This window comes from Neopsephotus bourkii, unplaced genomic scaffold (genome assembly GCF_033783945.1).
Source record: "Neopsephotus bourkii isolate Nb327-2 ecotype Australia unplaced genomic scaffold, CSIRO-AGI_Nbou_v1 NB_1792, whole genome shotgun sequence".
NCBI classification, from domain to species: Eukaryota; Metazoa; Chordata; class Aves; order Psittaciformes; family Psittacidae; genus Neopsephotus; species Neopsephotus bourkii.
In genome coordinates, this window is record NW_026902266.1 from 12,626,412 (window position 1) to 12,645,772 (window position 19,361).

General features: G+C 40.3%; 1 protein-coding gene across 6 annotated transcripts in view; it reads right to left on the minus strand.

The window, feature by feature from the left end:
- Window positions 1-19,361, minus strand: part of GALNT18 (polypeptide N-acetylgalactosaminyltransferase 18) — a 238,368-nt gene that overhangs the window by 112,800 nt on the left and 106,207 nt on the right. For all 6 annotated transcript variants that reach the window (XM_061380458.1, XM_061380455.1, XM_061380457.1 and 3 more), the window contains 2 exons: window positions 16,305-16,497; window positions 2,411-2,577 (listed from right to left, as the gene is read on the minus strand). In XM_061380458.1, the coding sequence (XP_061236442.1) occupies window positions 2,411-2,577; window positions 16,305-16,497 (360 nt within the window). The remainder of the gene's footprint in view (window positions 1-2,410; window positions 2,578-16,304; window positions 16,498-19,361) is intronic.

The following is a 19,361-nucleotide window of genomic DNA, read 5'->3' on the forward strand; positions in this document are numbered from 1 at the left end:
ATAAAGAGGGCTGTAGGAATCTAATTTACTACTGCAGGGAGGAGACGCCAGAGAAAGGGTTAGAGTAGCAGAAAATCCTGGAGACAGCTTATTTTTTATAGGAGACTAAGTATCACTCTGCACAGAGTGATTTCATATAGAATGACATGTAACACCAAGCCAAGACAGCCAAACCAAAGGTTACCTTCCTCTCCATTTCTGTCCTCCTGTCTGAGGCCAGGAAGCTAACGATTTAAAGCACTAGAGGGTAAGAAAGGCAAGCCTGAATAAAAGGCACAGCCAGGCATAAAAATGTGATACTATAAAGTACCAATAACGGTACTAACAAAAAATGTGGCTGAACAGGTCTTCCTGAAAGACTGCGTGGTTCCTGTGATTTCTTATCTATTTCAGGTAAATAATAACAAAAAGGAATACTTTTGACAAGCCCACAGAGCACAGTGCAAAGCGTATTTGTTAGTGAGCTCATCACAATGATGACAGGCTGTCAGAAACACTGGTGTTTCTGACACGGCTTTGCAATGTGCCCACTGATACAACTGCCTGTAAATTACAGTAAATCAGACTCAACCACTAGAAACCACTTTTTTCAGTCAGATTATTTTCCTTCTATGGCTGCCTTGTGGTCAGTTCCTGCGCATTAGGAGGCCTTGTGCTCCATACCACCAATACTCATTCATATTCACTGAGCTCCTGTTTGAAAGATGCAGGAATTAATTTCTACAAACACATTCAGGAGCTCAAGTCCACCAGGAAAAAAAATGTTTCTTATTTTTATTTTCTCTATCAAATGCCATGTATTGCATGAGGGAGTGGGCAAAAATCAAAGACCACCAAGATGTAATCAGTAAAACAACATGTCTAACAACTGAACTGCATGCTGCAGCAAATCAAAATTCTACTTTGGTTCACAACACGTTTCTGAGACACATGTATGCACGTGCACAGATGTTAATCTTGGGGTTTTTTCACTTTGCTTATAATTTGCTGTTTCATGGGATTTCATTTACTGTTTTTTTTACTTACTGTTACCATCTCATGGCTACATCAGAAGTTGTGCCATAAACTAAGAACAACAACTCATAAACCCTGCACCCCAATTCACCCACACTGTTCCGTAAGTACGTGTTTCAAGAAAAGCTTGGACAGCCTTAGGTAACTCTAACCATAGTATTATTCACTGGAATTATATTTGACATAAGCCTGCATCAAGTTGTTGGGTTTTGTGTGTTCTTTAAAGGGTCGGGATTTGCTTTTCCCTTCACTGACAGTAGAAAAGGAGTGGATCATAGAATCATAGAACAGTTAGGGTTGGAAAGGACCTTAAGATCATCTAGTTCCACCCCCCCTGCCATGGCCAGGGACACCTCACACTAAACCATCTCACCCAAGGCCTTGGCCAGCCTGGTCTTTAGCACTGCCAGTGATGGAACATTCACAACCTCCTTGGGCAACCTATTCCAGTGCCTCACCACCCTAACAGGAACCAACTTTCTCAGCCTAACTTCATACGGGAGATGCTCCAGTCCCCTGATCAAAGTGCAAAGCCTAGGGTGGGGAATTTATTAACTTGTTTTCCAAAAACTTTCTTTTCTGTACAAATCTGAGACACATTTACGATGAGCAGTGAGTCACAGAATCTAGCTACAGTGATCATATAACAGCTGTATTGATGGCAAGGATATGAGAAGCCCTCTGCTCAGCATTTTCCTTCAGCAAGATAAATTCAGATTCTCCTGGTATTTTAGGAGTTCAGAATTAACTCCCCAGCAGAGCAAAAGTTTTCAGTTCAGCATCCTATGCTTATTAAAATGTCATTGCTAATACTGCCAGAAAATAAGACATGCCCAGCAAGGCCTCACTGACAAACACCTAAGCAAGTACTGAACAATCAGATATGGGCAGTCCAGTCCTTCAAATCATGAAGAGCAAAACCTGAACACATACAGTAGAAAAGCAGCAAGGTAAATGCTGTCAACGAGATGAACAGGAAATCTAAATGAGGTGTCTAAGAAACAAAGATGTTTTACACAAAGTGAGTATGCACATACCAGCATACAACTGAAACAGGAAAAGCACAGGAATCATTTAATCCCGCAAGAACTCTTAAGTGCTAAAACATCTTAAGTCTCTAGTCTATTCTTACATTCAAACATCTGCTTACCAGACACCTTAAACATACAGAAATGGCTTCCTACCTGTGTACATACTCTCTTTAACATGCCCATTCATGCATATTTGAAGACAGCCCAGCAAAACTGTAGGATGAAGGGAGAAAATACAGTGACAACATCTGAAATGCCTGTGGGGTGAGCAGGTGCCACAATTCAAGGATTGTCATTTATGATCCAACCTCTAAGTCAGAGAAAACAAACAAACAAACAAAACCAAGCAAACCAAATCTTCTTACCATTATTACTGTTATCATCAACTAAAATAATTTCTTTGAGCAGATGAGCAGGAGTCCTGTCAATGGCTGAATGGATGGAGCGCAGAATCACCGAGAGAGCTTCATTAACAAAGATGAATACAATACTGACCTCAGGAAGCCTCTCAGGAAATGTAAGGTTTCTGCACCTGAAAGTTAATAAATAAATAAGGAAATAAATAAAAATGTAAACTGTTGGAAGTCACAATGTTAACACAAACTGTTTCAGAGAAAACTATCCCTAGTCTTACGAATGACAGAACTTTTGTGGGCACCCATCAGAAGGCCCCTGTACTTGCCCAGAGCACATACAGGCAATAACCAGATGCATTAGTATGTAAAAAAAGGAATCTCCCATATCTGCCTACACAACTAAGGCCTAGAGTGAGCCCACATTTCCATCTGAGACCCAAAACACTGCAAAGCAGATGCAAACTCTTGTTTAAACGCAGCTTCTAATAGCAGTCTTTCTGGACAGTGCAGACAGGAATAAACAGTTAGCCCCTTACTTTAAAAAGCATCTACTTAATAGGCACATAGTTCCACAGCATCAATGCAAGAGAGAAAACAGTGTTTGGATTTACTTATTCCCACTTGTAGTTTGATCTCTTAGCAGCATAACAAATCAAAACTTACTTTCCAAAACCAGTTTCTATTTCTACTGGTGCATTAGTCTCCTATTTTCACTGATAAGAGAGTTTTCAGCTTCAAGCATCAGACTGAAAAGTTTTCTTTGAAGCTTTCAGAAGAGTTGAAAGCATGACACCTTTTATATTTTTTTGGAGTACCACTGGACAGCAGATCAAATATAACAGCTTGTGGAAGTGTTATTGTGGTGTTTATAATCAATTACCCCACCTGCACCCTCCCTTTTGCTTTCCTTAAAGTGAATGCTAATTCATTAAGCATGACTTGTACTAAAACTTTACTACTCTTTGAAAATCAGATTCTCATAAAGTTACATTTGGACATCTTTTATGTCTGGCCTTTAAAAGCAGTTGCAGCCATAATTCTTACTGGTTTCAGGGAGTTTTGCTGGCAATTGGGATTTTCTAAGGACTTTTCAATTGATTCACAAAGAAAATCTAAATACTGTATCTTTCAGCAGAGTGAAATGCACCCTGTAAACTACATTGCTGTTTAGAAACACACAACACAGAAAAGAAGCTATTTCCATGAAGCGCTGTGGGCCCTCTGAATGAATCAGAACCACAGGTACTTTCCTAGAGGTAAGAACCTGAGTTGGGTTTATGTAAAATAAAACACTACAGTAACAGGCACAGGGAGGTGAGTTTTCCTCCAGAAGACAACTAGTGAAAGACATCACTTTCTCTTTTAATCGGCAGTTCAGGAGTTAAAACCTTCAACCAGGACAGAAGAAGCATGAGTTCAGTCTTCTCTGAACTCCCCAGAGAGCTCTTGAGCTGCTTGCCAGCTCAGTGTGATAATTTTCTATCCCATTTTTCAGAGTCATTCTACTTTCTGTGGAGGAATTAAACGTATGCTAAGTTGGAGTGATAACAAGAAGTTACTCTAGAGTCATGTTTGGGGCAAATTTCTTAGAGGAGCAACCTGTATTGTAGTACCCATTCCAATGGATGTTCATGCATTTTAACCTCTGGATTCACTCTCTATGGCTATGCTATATCTTCTAGATTATAACGCCACAGAAACTCTTGTGATCATTTTTTCTTTCTTTTTGCAAACATTGTTTTCATCTAAGAGGTGCTGCTTTGGCTGAAGGAATAAAGGCCCCTTCACACAGCCTGCAAGTCAGGTGTCAGAGGACTTATTGGGAAGCAGTACAGAATCACACAATAGTTGAGGTTGGAATGGACGTCTGGGGTGTCATCCTGTCCAGCCCCCTGCTCAAGCAGGGCCACCTAGAGCCAGCTGCCTGGGACCCTATCCAGACAGCCTCTAGGTATCTTCAACAATGGAGACTCCACAACCTCCCTGGGCAACCTGTGTCAGTGTTCCATCACCCTCACAGGAAAAAAAGAAAGCTTCCTGATATTCTGGCAGAGCCTCCTGTGTTTCAGTTTGTGCCCACTGCCTCTGGCCCTGTCACTGGGCACCACCGAAAAGAGCCCGGCTCCATCCTATTTGCAGCCTCTCTTCAGATATTTATATACATTGATGACATCCCTGTGAGCTTCCTCTTCTCTAGGCTAAAGTGACCAAACTCTATATATGCACAGAAGGTTTCAAATCTTCTTAAAAGAAAAGATAGTTCTTTACACCTGCCTCCTGTACCCTAGAGCAGGTATTTTAACCTTAGGAATTTAACCTCTGAAAATTCTTCAAGGAAAGGTCAACTGTGGTGAACAGTCTCCAAACGCGCTGCTTAAAGCACTGCCTAGATAACTCAGTAAGTGAAGCAGGCACAAACTGGCTTGGGCTCAGCACTGTCAAATCCGAGGGGAATCTTTGGCAAATGTGAAATTTAGGTGTCACCAGGGTTAAGTGGCATCTGAAAATAGGATTTTCAAAGTATATATTTCAGGCTCAAACTCCCTGGAAGCACCCTGTAGTCATGATCACACTACAGTCTTTAAATGCCAACCCTCACACTTTATTAAAAGATGCTAAGACCATGACAGATCCAGCTCCTTAAAAGTACAGACCCTTTCATAGCACATCGTGTGTATGCATGTACGTGCCATTTGTACACTGACAAAAAAATCCTATATACAATTGGGATACTATTACTATGTAGATGTCAACTCTTACATGCAAGTTAGATGTACAAATCTGCACAGGTATAATGAGCAATTACTAACAAAATTCTAATCTCCTGTACACCTCTGTGTAGATAGCACATTTCTGTTTGATGCAGTAACTGAAATTTCATCCAAGTTTTGGAAATCAGGCTTCAGACTATGAACTAGTTAACAGGCTTAAACACACTGAAATAATTTGCAGTATTACCCTGTAAAGAGCCTACAAAGTGTGTTATTTTAGCGGTTCACTTGCAGTCAAAATGCACAGATATAAAACAGTCCAGCAAACAAAGCTTACAACCAATCAGTCTTTTAGCTGTCTAGTTTAGACATAGTAACATCTGTAAGCCTCGGCCATACCAAGGTACAAAGAAGATAAAAATGAAACTCTAGTAAAAATGGTAAGATATGTCACCTATCAGATAAAGAGCAACACAATGATTTTGGAAAATATTTTAAATGACAGTGAAAATACATTGAAAACAGTTCAAAGAAGTTACTTCTGTAAAAACTGGCGGGCTTTTCCCCCTCCGACAATTAAGCTAACATTGAGATATGCATAAAAGAAACTTTTTCTAAGAAGCTACTGACAAACTATATTCCAAAAATGTCCCAGATGACAAAATCAGACTCAAAACACTGCTGCCATACCATGAATAAATCGAAACATGCAAATAAAATTCCTGATTCTGACATGTCTTCCACCCATTTAAAGGAAATTATTTGTATTGTTTTTCCTACCTGCATTCATTCACATCTTTTCAAATGATATCACACTGGACAAGATTTCCCATTGTCTGGCACACTCTGCCATTACCCAATTTAATTGTTGGTCACCACAATGCCACTAGATTTTGAAAGGTGCTAGATTTGAAGAGTCTGGGCCTCAGATTTTCACACACCATTATTAGTTATCAGGCCATTGTCTTTTTTGTTTCTCTGGTTTTGTAAGGATTAATTCTCTACAGATATTCTAAGTTAATTTTAGAGTTGTGATCAGGATAAAAGTTTGAGAAATTAAATCTGAAGAATACATTTTAATTTTTTTTGTTGTCAGGGTTAATAAGGCACCAGGTAGCTGCTGTTAAGGTTAAGGTCATTTTTTTTTCAGAGCACAGAATCATAGAATAGTTAGGATTGGAAAGTACCTTAAGATCATCTAGTTTCAAACCCCCTGCCATGGGCAGGGACACCTCACACTGAACCATCTCACCCAGGGCTTCATCCAGCCTGGTCTTAAACACTGCCAGGGATGGAGCATTCACAGCCTCCTTGGGCAACTTATTCCAGTGCCTCACCACCCTAACAGGAAAGAATTTCCTCCTTATATCCAATCTAAACCTACCCTGTTTAAGTTTGAACTCATTACCGCTTGTCCTGTCACTACAGTCCCTAATGAAGAGTGCATCCCCAGCATCCCTATAGGCCCCCTTCAGATACTGGAAGGTTGCTATGAGGTCTCCACGCAGCCTTCTCTTCTCCAGGCTGAACAGTCCCAACTTTCTCAGCCTGTTTTCATATGGGACATGCTCCAGTCCCCTGATCATTCTCATGGCCCTCCTCTGGACTTGTTCCAACAGTTCCATGTCCTTTTTATGTTGAGGACACCAGAACTGCACACAATACTCCAAGTGAGGTCTCACAAGAGCAGAGTAGAGGGGCAGGATCACCTCCTTCGATCTGCTGGTCACACTCCTTTTGATGCAGCCCAGGATACGGTTGGCTTTCTGGGCTGCAAGCGCACACTGAAGCCGGCTCATGTTCATTTTCTCATTGACCAGCACCCCCAAGTCCTTCTCTGCAGGGCTGCTCTGAATCTCTTCTCTGCCCAGCCTGTAGCTCTGCCTGGGATTGCTCCGACCCAGGTGTAGGACCTTGCATGGTTAAATTTGTCATGGTTAAACTTCATGAGGTTGGCATCAGCCCACCTCACAAGCGTGTCAAGGTCCCTCTGGATGGCATTCCTTCCCTCCAGCGTATCAACCGAACCACACAGCTTGGTGTCATCGGCAAACTTGCTGAGGGTGCACTCAATCCCACTGCCCATGTCAGCGATGAAGATGTTAAACAAGACCGGTCCCAACACCGATCCCTGAGGGACACCACTCGTTACTGGTCTCCAGCCGGACATTTGAGCCATTGACCACAACTCTTTGTGTGCAGCCATCCAGCCAGTTCTTTATCCACCGAGTGGTTCATTCATCAAATTGATGTCTCTCCAATTTAGAGACAAGGATGTCAAGTGGGACAGCTTCGAACGCTTTACACAAATCCAGGTAGATGACATCAACTGCTCTACCCCTGTCCATCAGTTCTGTAGCCCCACCATAGAAGGCCACCAAATTGGTCAGGCAGGATTTCCCCTTAGTGAAGCCATGCTGGCTGTCACCAAGCACCTTGTTGATTTTCATGTGCCTTATCATGCCTTCCAGGAAAATCTGCTCCAAGATTTTGCCAGGCACAGAGGTGAGACTGACTGGTCTGTAATTCCCTGTGTCACCCATTTTCCCCTTCTTGAAAATGGGGGTTATATTTCCCTTTTTCCAGTTGTTGGGAACTTCACCTGACTGCCATGATTTCTCAAATATGATGGCAAGCGGCTTAGCAACTTCATTTGCCAGCTCCTTCAGGACCTGCGGATGGATTTCATCAGGACCCATGGCCTTGTGTACATTCAGATTTTAAGATGGTCTCAAACCAATTTCTCTCCTATGGTGGGCCCAAGGTCTTCATTCTCACAGTCCCTGTGTCTGCCTTCTAAGACTTGGGTGGTGCGATCAGAGCATTTGCCAGTGAAGACCGAGGCAAATAAGTCATTCAGAACCTCAGCCTTCTCCAAATCCTGTGTAGCTAGTTCACCTGAGAGCTTCCTAGGGGTGCCTACGTTGTCCCTAGTCTGTCTTTTATTTGCTATGTACCTGTAGAATCCCTTCCTGTTCTCCTTAATATCCCTATCCAAGTTTAATCCTTACTGGGCCTTAGCTTTCCTAACCTGGTCCCTAGTTTCCTGGACAACACCCCTGTATTCTCCCCAGGCCGCCTATTTTTCATATCAGATGATGACAGTAAAAATTACCTAATTATTTTTTTTAAACAAATCATAATTGAATTCACACACCTCAAATCGTGCACAGAATGCAAAGCACTTGCACAATTTGACAAGTATATCTGTCTTTATTCCAAGTTTCATAAGGAATAAAATTCCGCAATTCTAGGAATGCATAAGAAATATGTACAGAGAAAGGGTGCGTACATATGTGTACAGAATATGCAGAAGGGGGCCAAAGGGAGAAAACTGTATGGATCAAAATCTTAAGATCCATTTGCCCTAAAAACTGAACAGTTGGGTGGCAACCAGCAACATACACATTTCAAGGACAGCTTTGCCTTGGGCTCATCAAGGGGCCTCTGACAAGACCCCTTACCTGCTCCTCTGCAAAGTAAGGATCTCCCTAAAAACACACAAACCCACAAAACGTAGAGCATAATCCAGTTTTATGACTTAGTGATTCTTAAATATAAATTCTAATTATTACTTAGAATTACATTAACAAGTATGAACCCAATGCAACTAAAAAATTACCTCTAGCAACCTACTCCAATAAATTACATCAGGCTAATAACACTAAAGTAACAGTTGTCATGGTTACCAGAAATTTAGAGAAACTCCTGGTGTTCTATTTCAAGCACAACTCTGGTAAATGGAGGACATCATACATTATGAATCTTCTTTCAAATATTTGTGCACAAGAAAATTACATCCCTCTGGACTATATGCACTGTGATAAGACAATTTAGCCAGTCACATTAAAATTAGTGTAACAATGCAGGAAGAACAACAGAGTAAGAATGATTCCCTGGGCTAATAACTGATCTCTGAGACCTTCTACCAATATGAGTATAAATTACAAAAAATAATTGTTTTCTGCAGTTGTTAAGAGCCTTTCACCAAGAGTTCCATGGGTATCACAGCCAACAATGGTGACAGAACGTGGTTTTTGTCTTAATCACTAAGTTATGTCATCTAATCCATTGGTTTGTTGTTGGGGTTTTTTTTAAACAAATGGTGCAATAAAGCATATTACTAAAACATTTGCGGTTAAAGGATTGCTTTAAGAACACGTGGAAGAGAGCTTTAGTTCCAACAGAATAAGAACTTCTCAGAAGCACAAACAGAAACAGAATTGTACCTTTTTCAAGACTTTTTTCATCAGCCAGAATAGCAAATGGAAGTTCAAAACATGGGAGGGGAAATGGAAGTTCAAAACATGGGAGTGCATGTTTATAATTTCATTTGGTGGTCATTTTTCATTACTATCAGTATCTTAAGTGTTGACTGAAATATGCTAAAAAGGCTGGCATTGAACAACAAATAAAAAGGGCTTTTTTACTGAACTCTGAAGATTACTATCTATTGTTACAAAACTACAGCCAGTGAGACAGTATTTCTGAGGCAAATCTAGAAATCTTTTGGGGGGGGGGTCATCATATTCTATTACATGAGAGCAAAGGCAGGCATACAATCATGTGAGGAATTTGAATATAGAGTTACCATATAGGTATAAGCAAACATTAACGACTGCTTTTTTTTTTTTCTCTTGGCACCAATTACTGAAAACAAAATTAAAAAACCTGCAATAAAGAAAGATTAGAAAACAGGCAGGGAACTTGATAACTATACAGATAAGTTCCAAGACTGTAACACTAGATTGATTAATTCTTGGTCTCCTAAGCATCTTACAGAACAGATTTAATTGTAACAGATTGATTCCCCACTGCTTTTAATAAAAGTTACTGATATTGATAAAATAATATAATAAAGGTCCATCTTTTTCTTGGTACTTAAACCCAAGATCTTTCTCCAAATAAAGCAATAAGAACAGTGAGATAGGAGTTGATGATCTCAACAAAACAAGTTTTTGGATGAACATGAGGAAAATTTTATAAAGGCATTTGGCCAAAGATTGTCACCCTCTCTCAGTATTATGCCAAGGATTATTCTGAGTATGCTTTAGTATAAGTATACGCCAAGTGAAAGAATATTAACATGTTACAACACATTAAAACTGGGAGAATGTGTGCAGATTACTGCCTCACATCTTCTTTCAGTTACAGGAGACAATGGACAAGATCAAAACCAAGAAGTGTACTTCATTAATAAAGCAGCTTGAAGGCTGCAGCTGATTTGATATTAAATACTTCTAGAGAAAGCTATTTGAGGAGATAGTTACATCCAGACAGGACAAACTGAAGCACACATGAGAATCACATAGGGTGGCTACTCGGGCAGTACACATCACTGCTATGAGTCAGTTTGAAGGCAAACAAAAATGACACAATAAAAAAGGAACCTAAGCTGAGATGAGTAAAAGAGAATGGGAAATATAACAGAATTAAACACGAGGTATTTAACAAGAAAGCTGAATAATTTAGTAATTTTAGGACTTTTGTCCAAACCAATATAATAGGTAAAGTACCAGGGGTTTGTGCCCTTTTTAAAGGACTTATTTGAAACACCAAATACAACATGCTATATTCATGCTATCTTTCATGAAAAGAAACAGAAGATCTTGGTCAGAAATGAACACAGAAACATATCAGTTACTAACATAACCTCAGCCAATCAGAAGTGTTTCACAGACACATGTGGAAGTAAATGTTGATTGAATGCAAGGCAGCAGGAGCTGGCTTCTGGGGAGAAGCAGAGCTAACATGTAAATGCCCAGCCTGAACCTCACAATTTGAGATAATGTGTTTTTCTTACAACAGTTTTAATAAAGGAAAGCCTACAAGTTTATAGAAGTCTGATTTCTTGAATACTACCTCCAGGACTGCATATACTACCAAAACACCAATGGACATTTTGGACAGATACACATACATGAACAGCTTTTGACCTAAACCACATCATTCTCCTCAATCAGCCAATGCTTAATTTTTCTCCCTTGTATTTGTATTTGCATTCAATGGATTTCCTGCCTGCTGTTTGTGCTCAATTTATCACAAACCTAATTTTGCTGCTATTCAAGGCTTCTACCATTATCCCTTGCTGAATTGAGCCTCAAAGTAATGCAATTTGCAACTGGTGAACTTTTTGAAACAAGAAATCCTTAGAAAACAGCCAAAGCCTTTCTCTGCACAGGAAAAAGGACATCTCTCCACTTGCTTAGAGGCCAAACAGCACTGACTCAGCTATTTAGCCATCTCCAAACAAAAAGCATCTGAGCTTTAAATGCTTCTTTTCCCCCTCCACCATGCTGCCTTTGCTTCTTCATACAAATACTGGTTTTACTAAGTCGAATTTTGACTAACTGCAGTTACTCTGGCTGAAACAGTTGATTTATGCCTACTGGTCAGATCCTTCATATCATACAGGCTATGCAGCAGCAAAACTCTGCAGAATAGTTCCTCCACGGGGGTCCCACTTCACACCATCCTCCACTACCCTCTGCTCTCTCATCACATAAGCAAAGAATGTTATCTCTCTTTCCCACATGCGCTGCAGCACACTGGATCAGGCCCCGAAAACTTACAAGCCAACAGAGTAGAATCCTAAGGGCATCCACTTGACAGGAGATTTGGTACCCAGCTTTAGGATCCCTGAACAATCTAGCTTCTAATAATGTGTTTCTGAGTGATCTTGTTCAACTTTTCACTCATGACAAGCTTTGTGGATACTGCCTGCCCTACTTAAAGTAATGAGTATAACAGAATTATAACTAACACAGAAGTCTTCACAGTATCACAGTATGTTAGAGATTGGAAAGGACCTCAAAAGATCATCTAGTCCAATCCCCCTGCCGGAGCAGGAACGCCTAGATAAGGTTACACAGGAACGTGTCCAGGTGGGTTTTGAATGTCTCCAAAGAAGGAGATTCCACAACCTCCCTGGGCAGCCTGTTCCAGTGTTCCGTCACCCTCACTGAGAAGAAGTTTCTTCTCAAGTTTAAGTGGAACCTCTTGTGTTCCAGTTTGTACCCATTGTCCCCTGTCCTATCATTGTTTGCCACTGAGAAGAGCCTGGCTCCATCCTCATGACACTCCCCCTTTATATATTTATATACACTAATAAGGTCACCCCTCAATCTCCTCTTCTCCAAACTATAGAGACCCAGCTCCTTCAGTCTTTCCTCATAAGGGAGATGCTCCACTCCCTTAATCATCTTAGTTGCCCTGCGCTGGACTCTCTCCAGCAGGTCCCTGTCCTTTTTAAACTGAGGGGCCCAGAACTGGACACAGTATTCCAGATGAGGTCTCACCAGGGCTGAGTAGAGGGGAAGGAGAACCTCTCTCGACCTACTCACCACCCCCCTTCTAATACACCCCAGGATGCCATTGGCCTTCTTGGCCACAAGGGCACAGTGTTGGCTCATGGTCACCCTGTCGTCCACCAGGACCCCCAGGTCCCTCTCCCCTACACTGCTCTCTTACAAGTCTTACCTTGTTCCTGCACACAGTAAGGGCAATGCTGCCTTCCTCAATGCTTCCAAGCTCATTAGAGCCAGTAGTTATTTGTTAGTCTGCAATGTAGACATGTTATGGGCTAACAGATGCACGTAAGGGTGGTAAACAGCAGAGCACCCAATTTCAGCAGCAGAAAATAAACAGAGGCCTTGCCAGAGACAGTATAAACAACACCCCATATTGCCTGTACTATCCACTAAGTACTGCAGAAACAGTACTTTGGGATGTGACAATTACTTCAAGAGGCTGATATATCCAGGTGAATCATTTATTACAATCTGTGTTATAACAGATTGTTCTGGACTGTGCTGGGAACTCCACTGTGCTAGGGCAAATATTCACAGTGAAAAGTAATCAAATTATGAACATTTTACCACAGGACATGCGCTCATGACTGTACAGAGCATTAGAAACCACTTTGCAGTGCGTAAAACATGAGAAGGTCCCACTGCAAGGTATGGCAATTGACACAGCTGCAATTGGTTGGATGTTTCCATCTGACTGATGGTCATTTTTTTTTTGGGAGAAGTCAGAGCTCAGGAGCTGGGCAGAGTGCACTGCCCTAACTACTAAATGTGGTCTCCCACCTCTGCAAGCCACTCACATCGGAGGACTGGGCAATGTTGAATATTTGCCCTCTCCTCTACATGTGTTTGGCTCAGCAATCTCTGACTTGTCCTCTGGTTTTCTCATGACACTAAATGTTGATAATATCAAGCCTAGAAAATCCTCTAAGCTATAATATGCGGCATTACATATGTGGATTGGCCTTTCTCACTGCAGCACCTTGCAAAGAAATGCTGAGCTCCTCTGTTATTTTGATGCGAATTCTCAGAGCACTGTAGGCAAGAAAGGAAGTCAAGGTTGAGTCATACCAGTATGATATAAAAGGGGCTCCTAACACCACACACTCTTGGCAGATCACTTAATTCTCCCAGACTCAACTGGGGCCAGCGATCTATGAATTACTTTAGACTTCAGTTACGCATCTAATTCTGTTTTCATTCCATCTTCCAGTACTTCGTAGGATAGGTTATGAAGACAGATGATAGACCACAACCAAACCCAGAGGAACTCCATTGCTCTAGCTACCTGCCCACAAGTCTCTGGTGGGATTCCAGTGTCATGCTGACTCTTGCAGAACCACTGTCAAATCCAGGCTAATAAGTTTGGTTAGACCTAGGCTAACTGTCCAGAGCTATTATGATACCTCATATTTTTGCTTTCCTGCACTTCTAGTCAGAACAGGAATACCACAATTAACTAAGGTCCAGCAAACCTGATCAATGTGGCCTCCATGCCACTTGCTGTGTGCTCTCTTCAGACCAAACTGTCCTTGGCTTTCACGCTGTCCTGGGTTCAGCAATAGCAGCCATTTTTCTTCTTAGTAGCTGGTGCAGTGCTGTGTTTTTAACTTTCAGCCTGGGAACAGCACTGATAACACCGATGTTTTTAGCAGCTGATCAGTAATGTTTACTCTGACCAAGGACTTTCTGAGTCTCATGCTCTGCCAGGGAGGAGGGGAAGCCGGGAGGAAGCAGAGCAGGACACCTGACCCAAACTGACCAAAGAGGTATTCCATACCACAGCACATCATGCCCAGTATATAAACTGGGGACAGTTACCCGGAAGGGCTCGATCACTGCTTGGTCAGCTGGGTATCGGCCGGCAGGTGATGAGCGCTTGTATTCTCTTCCCTTGTTATTTCCCTTATCATTATTATTATTGGTGGCAGCAGCAGTGGTTTGTGTTATACCTTAGTTACTGGACTGTTCTTATCTTAACCTGTGGGAGTTGCATTCTTTTGATTCCCCTCCCCATCCCTCTGGGAGTGGTGGAGGAGGAGGGGGAGAACGGGGAGAGTGAGACAGAGACTGTGTGGTCTGACTTACGGCTGGGCTTAAACCACAACACACGCTGTCCTGTTTGAGCCTGTGATTTGCCCATGGATAATTTAAATACATCTATATAGACTCTGGGACGTTCTAATTCAATTTGCTTTAAAGAGAGGTGCTACAAATCCTAAAAATTTACTATTACAGTGGAAAATGCTCTGGCAGAGTAGGCTTTTTTCCCAATAACACCATGAATGTGCTCTCACACAAATGAGAATTTGCATATCAGGACTGGGAATTCTTTTTTCAGCAGCACGACTTCCAGAATACCCTGTAACTCTGTATTCTTCAGGGTGCTGTAGACAGAGCAAACAGTTTGCATACTACCTGACAGTACACTTCATTTCCCTCAGTATCAGAGTTTACTATATTTCAATGTCAGATTACTTGCTCCTGAACAATAATAAAAGGTGTGGGTAAAAAGAAAAAAAAATCTTCCTGAGCTACCACCACCATGCTATTACTTTGTATAAGTGTTCATAAACATATTATAATGTCTAGCATGTTTCTGGCAGATAGTTAACTAAGGATCAAAAATTTTACTGAAATTAGGATCATGATTAACTTCTAATTGGAGTTTCTTTTAAAATCCCAACCTTAATTTATTTCTCTCAGTTACAGTATCATTCATTTTCTCTGTCTTTTTAATTTTTAAATCCTATAGTTATAAAAAATTTAGATTGAAATAATTCAGCAGAGTCATTTCCAAAGAGAGATAAGAACAGAAACATTTCTGTCATTGATGTCTTATTAATGACAGAAGATTTATTTTTCCTCTAACTTAGTTTACAATCAAAAATAAAAGAGACTGTCCCTACAGACAGTACTAAACTGATTTAACCAAAATACAAATACAATTGCTGAGTTTGATTTCCTTAAAGCTGTTATTTCAGTAAATCTACAACATAAATATTTCTAAAATATAATGGCAAAATGCATCACTTGCTGCTTTAGTTATTAAAACAGTTGGTTAAAATAAGAGAGTAAGATCACATGTTCAATTCAGTAAGTACTCATCATGTTTATTGCAATGATGTATTTTTTTAAGGGGCTGCTAGTTTTCCCTCCAACCATTTCCCCATCCCCAGACCCGCTGTTTGTTCAAAGGATCAGATGGATCACCAAGGCTGGAAAAATTTGAGCATTAACTGTCTCTGCAAACAGTCTTACCAGAACAGACCTCAAATACACTGAAGGGAAAGCCACTAACTCCCTTGGTCCCATCCATCTCACCAAGCCGTTGCAGAATAAGATTGGACATATTTACCCTTGCCTGACATGCATGTTTCCTAGGAGAAAACAACCCAGTGAAGGAGGCTTCATGGGCATTCAGCTGGTGCATACGGCTTGACTAAATTGCACCTTTCACCACTAAAGCTAAACAGTTTCACTCAACCCATTTTACCAGGCAGTTCGGAGCTTTCAAAAAGAACAGTTCTTATTTCTTTCTTAGTCAGATCTTGTGATAAAATCAATACTGAACATTAAAAGGTTAATCTTTTAGCAATAAAACACTTGCTATGAAATGTAAATTGATTAAAGTTCTAAATGATTTTGGGGAACTTTTAATGGATATGTAGTGGCATATTAACAGGACTTAATTTAGGTTCTCAAGTGTTTCAGGAGACATTTCAAACTTTCAACTTTCATATATATGACAGAAATTACTCATTCTGGCCATTGTATGTAGCCTACCTGCTACATGATCACACAATACAACACTTCCAGGTGAAAAATTGCTAACAGACTCTACAATTCAGGACCTACGATGCTAGGCTGAACTACAGGACTCACCCGTTAGGCCTAAGGTCAGGCAAGGGCCTGTCCAGTGGCAAGCGATCACTCAGGTAAGCGTTGTAGCCATAATACTGGAATTGTTTCAGTGCAATCCGTCTGTTTTCAGGGCTGAGATCTTGGCCCCAGTGAGCAAAGAGAGATGAGTCCGTGAATGCTTCAGCAGGATTTTCTTCCAGTTTTGGTGGAGCTTCTACAAAAGACAAAGACAAATAGAAACAATTTCAGACATTCATTCCAACAGGCTCTAAGGCACATTACTTTAAAAAGCATAACTTTAGGGAGAACACCACACAGAGCAGCACAGGCTGCCACTTTACAGCAGCCTGGAAGTCTTCACATTAAATGCCCTCACATACTTCTTGTAGTACTGTAGCTACTAGCACCTAAGGCTCAAAATTTTAATATTCAAAATATAATTATAGTTAAAAGCTATATTTTTTATCACAGTCTAAAGGCTGGGACTGAAAATTTTAAATTAACTAAATTTCAGAAGGATTCTTATCAGACAACAAGAATGTTGTTTTGGTTTTATATACAAAGATGAACTATTTAACTTCAGCCTGAGTTACCTTGCTAGAAAAGATTAAAGTTTTGAAGGGAAAAAATAAAGACAAAGGAAGAGAAAAGAGACTCTGTACACACAGTGTGTACACTTTGCCTGAACACACACAATGACTGCCAAGTCAGTGTGTAAAGTAAGTTCTTTGAAAGTACAGATTCAACAGAGAGAAAAAATTCAGTTCATTTGGCATCCAAGTTTAAATAGCAAATCAGTTTCAGTCACACAATAAATTTTATGGTCCAGTTTACCAATCCAGTCTATTTGAATTTTTAGTCAATACTTAGTTGTGTGCAATAATGTTACTGGAATCGTAACATTGTAATATATATGTCATTACAAAATGCTTTTGTTCCACAAGGCCAAATCTCCGGCTGCTATAACAAATAGAAAACATGGGGAAAAAATACACCTAGAACTTAATTTAAGAAGCACTCCAGTACAATGAAATCACAGCATTCATTCTCAACACGTAGTTCCTCAAGAAGTCTGTTCCAGGTTACTTGTGAGGCTCTCTGTATCAGTACTGTCTCACCCTTCCAAGCAGCCCTTCAGTCTTTACACAATCAACAACATAATCTAACTCAGAGAATAGTCTCTGTAAACACTTAGGAAAGATCAAATGCCTTACCTGACCCTGATCTGTCATCATGAACTAGAGTATCTAATTATTTATGAAGTCTCCACACCCATTAACAATTAGCCATCTAACTAAACCCTCTAATTTCTGGAGAAATACTCGCAAACTGTAACTGTTTGGTCGCATAGCAAATTATGAAAATAAAAGCCAATCTTTGGGAAGTCTTCAGATGTGTCCAACAGGCAGAAACTTCAACTGTGTTCAAAGTCCTCCTCATCACTCACACAGACCTGACAGCTGGCTGCATGGAAACACCTAAAGACAATAGTAGTATATGCCACCAGAACCCTGACTCCCAAAGAATGCGAAGCAGCATGTTCTTTAATCTCTTACTGAAAAGAACCCAAATACAAAAACGTAAAGCAAGAAGACTGATTCATTCAAGATGTTTTCCTTTTTTCCCCTGACAATACTGACAAGAAACCAATGACACTTGTTTCCCTGAACTACATTCCAACCTCTATAAATATGTAATGCTTCTTCCCTTGTCAAGTACTGCATCCCAGCCTGAATTCTGGAATCAGCTCCAGTTCTTCAAAGATGAATGCTGTGCTAAACCCTTGGTCGAACACAGAAACTATTCTGACAGGTCCTGCTACCAGAGAGATTGAGAGAGTGGAGCCTGTGAGTTCACAAACAACTATTTAATTAAGAAAATTAAGAAAGTTTGATCAATTCAGATCATTTTAGAATGAGAACTTGAGAAAGAATAGCTTTTAAATATCAGTCAAAAAATCACAGCAACGAGGGAAAGTCACAGGTATCTCTGTCGTTTGTCAATTAACATGATCTCCACAAAACCAATCTGAAATTACACAAATAAGCTCACAGAGTTTCTTCACATCATAAGTATTCAGATCAGATACACTCCTGATCCTGGCCGGTGGAAATTAACATTGCTCAGCACTTTTCAAGAACATGCACATTCATGCTCATCAAGAAAACTATAAAAGTAATTGTTCAACCTGTTGCATGTTATCTTAATCTGGATTTCTCCAAATCAACCACACTTTCCCTGAAGGTTTTAACTTCTATATTTATTATTACACTTACAGATCCACACACATGCAAACAGAACACCAATACACGAAGACAACTGAATAAAAACAAGACTCATGGTAATAGTGAACACATAAGCTTTTGCAACTACAGGCAGTTCCAAGGATAATTTTCCATGGATGATGAGCCATCCCAGAAACAATAGCCTTCACAGACTCATACAGACATCTACTAAATTTTGCCTAATGATTTTGTAGGTGGTGATGATCTATGAATCGCTTGCTGGCTCCTGATTGAAAAGCACCCAGTAATCTAGGTTGTATCTGTAAGACTGAGATTTTCCAGCAACAGGTATCTGTGACTTTAGTCCACAAGCTCTAAGAAGACATTTGCTAAGTGCATCCATTTTTTGTATACCAAGCAAACATGCTATTTCAATGTCATTCTACAGGAAAAAAGCATTAGCAAGAAATTACAATTCAAATCAAGTGAATTAAGCATGCATCTCTGATGACAAAGTCTTTCCTCCCTTTATTTGGTTGAAAACCCTTTGGGGAAATGACTTAATTGAGCCAGTCTCTCACAAGAAATAAAATCAATTATTATAAGACTATCAGCTGCTTTTTTATTAGTAAACATGCATATTTGATACCTCAGTCTCTGTAAACAGATCTTGGCCTGAATCTCACAGCCAGTTCTTACACCTTGCTTCTACAAGGGCAGAATGATCATGGGAAGCTAAGGCTCAAAGGTGAACCAGTAAGTGGTACTGCCTGAAGCAATACAAAGGTAGACACGTTTATCACATTTATTACTAAAAAGGAAAGATCAGTTTGATTCTTCCTGTGGGAAGAAA